Below are 3503 nucleotides of genomic sequence, written 5' to 3' on the forward strand. Positions count from 1 at the left end.
ACCTAGATAGGTGGAGCCAGGGGCGGGGTGAGTTGTGTGTGGTGGCCCAGAGCAATGGCTGGGACTACCACCACAGCCCGTCCTGCTTCCATAGCTCCCTCCCCTTTGCCAGAACTAGTTGGGCTGTGAACCTATGTCTGTGGAGCACAGTTCTCAGAACAGCAAATATTCTGTTCTTTTGATCTGACACTGCTACTATTCCTCTTCTAGCACTGGGCAGGTGGGGGCGGGGCGAGCTCTGGGAGGGGAGGGAGGGGGCGGCTAGTCTCAGTACCTAAGGCTTCCATTCTCTGCTCGGCAGTGAGGGCTTATACCACCGTTTTCAGCCTTCTTCCCTCAGTCTTTTCTCCGAGGTCTCTGCTGTGAGAGTTAGGTGCAGCCGTGTTATATGCTGTCCCCTCAGCCCTGTGGGCCATAAATGGAGCCCTAGCAGTCTGAGTTCTTTCATCTCCTGCAGCTGTGGTAGTTCCAGGATGCCCTGAGCTCAGAGCACTGAGCTAGGTCTGCGTCCTGCACCCTTGTGGCTCAGTCACTGCACTTCTCCCTTTCCTCCTCCCCTGCTCGCACGATTCACCCACCTTTAGGTGAATTCAGTAGTGGGCCTCTTCGTCTTGCCTGTCTGCTGTGCAGGGAGTCCTTCGTGGAGTTGTAGTTGTTCGATTAGTTGTAAATTTCAGGGGAGATTTACAGAGGCTCACCTCACGCCGCCATTTTGATGACGTCTCCCGTGTTTTTTCTTTTGAGGTTATCATTTCCTTGATTATTCATAAACAGCCTGGCATCAATTTCATTCCTGCTCATAGTCACAGTACAACTTTGCACACAACCCATAATGATGAGGATTGAATGTGAAGTCATGCGTCTATTGGCTGCTCTGTGAAAGAATATGTTTTAGGTTATAGTTCTGTTGAATTTTCAGTGAAATTCTACAAAAATCTTAGCTGAGAGGAAACACAAATCTCAGGTAACATTTTTAAAATTTATTTTTGGCCCAATTATGATGTAGCATTGACTTGTTCCAAATTTTTAACATTACTGAGGATAGACCTTTAGTGGTAGTAAAAATGAGTTGTAATTTACAAAGCATGTAGGCATTCTTTTTCAAGAAGTTAGGCAAGATAATTTGAGCTGTTATTTCAGGTAATAAAGTAGAATCACGTGATTAATCATTTGGGGTGTATGCAGAAATAGACTGTGACACAGCTAAATTAGTCAAAACTGTCCACTGCAGGCCAACTTCACCATAAAGGGCTATATATACCAGTTAGCAATGTTCCCTTAAAATCAGTCCTGATGTGTTTGTAAGCAGGAACATAATTGTATGGGTACAATCAACAAAGAAGTATCAGGCCATCCCACCAAGCCCAGCCAAACCCATATCTCACTGCAGGTTTATGGAGATTAGCATATCACATGAGCCAAATGCTGTTCCCCAACTTAAAATATGATACTTCTACTTTGTAGAAAAAGTGTAAACCCTGTTCTGCAACATTAATAAAATAGAAGCATTCATAGATATTGTGTTTGTATGTCTAAATAGAGACAAAAAGGGAATGTGGTCCAATAATTGAAACAAAATAGATATCTAGTAACAGAACATTTAAAAACATGAAAGACATAATAATTAGGGCTTGGAACATAAACAATTATGAGGAAAGATAAAAAGAAAAGAGATCTGGGGTTTCTCTGAAGACCTGGCTGGGAGGCCAAGTCCTCCCTGTGGCAAGCTGCCATTGCCATGGAAACCAGTGGGCTGCGCAATAGGGGATTGTGACGCTTGGGGGCAGGGAGAGGTGGTGACCAGTGACCAATCTACTGTCTCCCAGACCTTGGCCAGAGACTTCCTGAACACGCCAGTGGGAGTGGTGCCCCGAAACTAGCCCAAAGGAACCGCTGCCCTGCCGCCTTGATGACAACACCTCCGCTTCCTCTCTCGGCTGTGGCTGTCCAGCAGCCCTTCTTCATCCATGGCCTCTCCCAGATAACCAACAACTTGTATATAAGTAATAGTGAGGCATCCAATAACAAACTCGTGTTATCCAACAACTGCATCACTACTGTCATCAATGTCTCAATAGAGGAGACTAACACATTTTATGAGAACATCCAATACCTAAAGGTACCGGTGGCCGATTCTCCTAGGGGGCGCCTCTACGACTTTTTTGACCCTATCACTGATTACATCCACAGCGTGGAAATGAAACAAGGCCGCACACTGCTCCACTGTGCCGCTGGTGTGAGCCCCTCCGCCACTCTCTGCCTGGCCTTCCTCATGAAGTACCACAACATGTCTCTGCTGGAAGCCCACACTTGGACCAAGTCGTGTCGCCCTATCATCCGGCCCAACAATGGCTTTTGGGAACAGCTTATCCAGTATGAATTTAAGTTATTTAACAAGAACACTGTGAACATGATCAATTCTCCAGTGGGTATGATCCCGGACATCTACGAGAAGGAAGTCTATTTGATGCTATGAGCCATCTGGGTCATCCCCTGACATCTGCTACAGATCCTATACCAACACTAAACATGAACGCTGAACTTCGGTCAGTAAAGAAAATCCGATGACTTTTAGATGGGCAAGCAAAAAAGGAGGGCTGCTGGAGTTTTTAGCTTAGTGACCCTTATCTGTAAAGAATAAAATCCACTGAATGTAAGATGGTGACAATGTTTCTGATCCTGTGGGTGGCTGGTCATGGCTGCTGGGGCCTGGCCAGAGAGGAGGGTGGGGAAGGTGGTGCCCAGCTCAGATGGAGCTGCATCTGGGCCCTGCCTGATGCTGACTAACCCAGGAGTGAGTTCCCCAGAATCTCACCTGGTTCTTCCCACCCCAAAGCCAGAGCCTTAGACATCATACACCCCCTGTGCTTCTCTAAGTAAGTGCCAACCTACTGGATAAGTGGCCTTCATGGGGCGGTCTGGGAGCCCTGGAGGTATAGGAGAATCTCAGGCTGCCCCTGTCCATACCTTCAACCACAGTGACCCAACTCTGGTTTTTTTAGATTGGATTTACATATAAAATAGTTTTCAAAGAAACCGTTACACTATATAAAGTTTAAAAATATTTTTTCAAGTGCTGTACTAGATGGCAAGGTCTCAAGGTGCCCTTGGCGACTCCCACCAGCCTTTGTGAAAAGGGACATCATACCCCTCTCCAGGGCAAGTGTTGAGAGAGAGAGCAGGCCTGACACTAGGCCTCAGGGCTCTCTCATGGGCCTTGGCTTGGAAGGCTGGAGCTGCTGGCCAGGACACAGCACAGTCACCCCTCACACCTCATCCCATTGTGACCTTGGGCCTCTCAGAGTCCCTGTTTCCTCACCTGTCAAAGCAGTGACAACCTGTCTCTCACAGGGTGGTTGTGAGTTCTTTAGTATGAGACCTAGCACATGAATGGTTCCATGCCTGGAGTAAAGCACAGCTGTTTTGTTTTTGTTTTTGTTTTGTTTTTTAAATTTATTTAAGTGTGTTTTTCCAGGACCCATCAGCTCCAAGTCAAGCAGTTG

At 46.7% G+C, this 3503-nt stretch overlaps 1 protein-coding gene across 1 annotated transcript; it reads left to right on the forward strand.

The window, feature by feature from the left end:
- Positions 1 to 1599: 1599 nt before the first annotated feature.
- On the forward strand, positions 1600 to 2959 carry DUSP21 (dual specificity phosphatase 21). Its single transcript, XM_019717925.2, has one exon. It carries the CDS (start codon positions 1910 to 1912, stop codon positions 2474 to 2476), a length of 567 nt encoding a protein of 188 aa, XP_019573484.2. The 5' UTR covers positions 1600 to 1909; the 3' UTR covers positions 2477 to 2959.
- Positions 2960 to 3503: the final 544 nt, after the last annotated feature.

Source organism: Rhinolophus sinicus, chromosome X (genome assembly GCF_036562045.2).
Source record: "Rhinolophus sinicus isolate RSC01 chromosome X, ASM3656204v1, whole genome shotgun sequence".
Classification (NCBI taxonomy): Eukaryota; Metazoa; Chordata; class Mammalia; order Chiroptera; family Rhinolophidae; genus Rhinolophus; species Rhinolophus sinicus.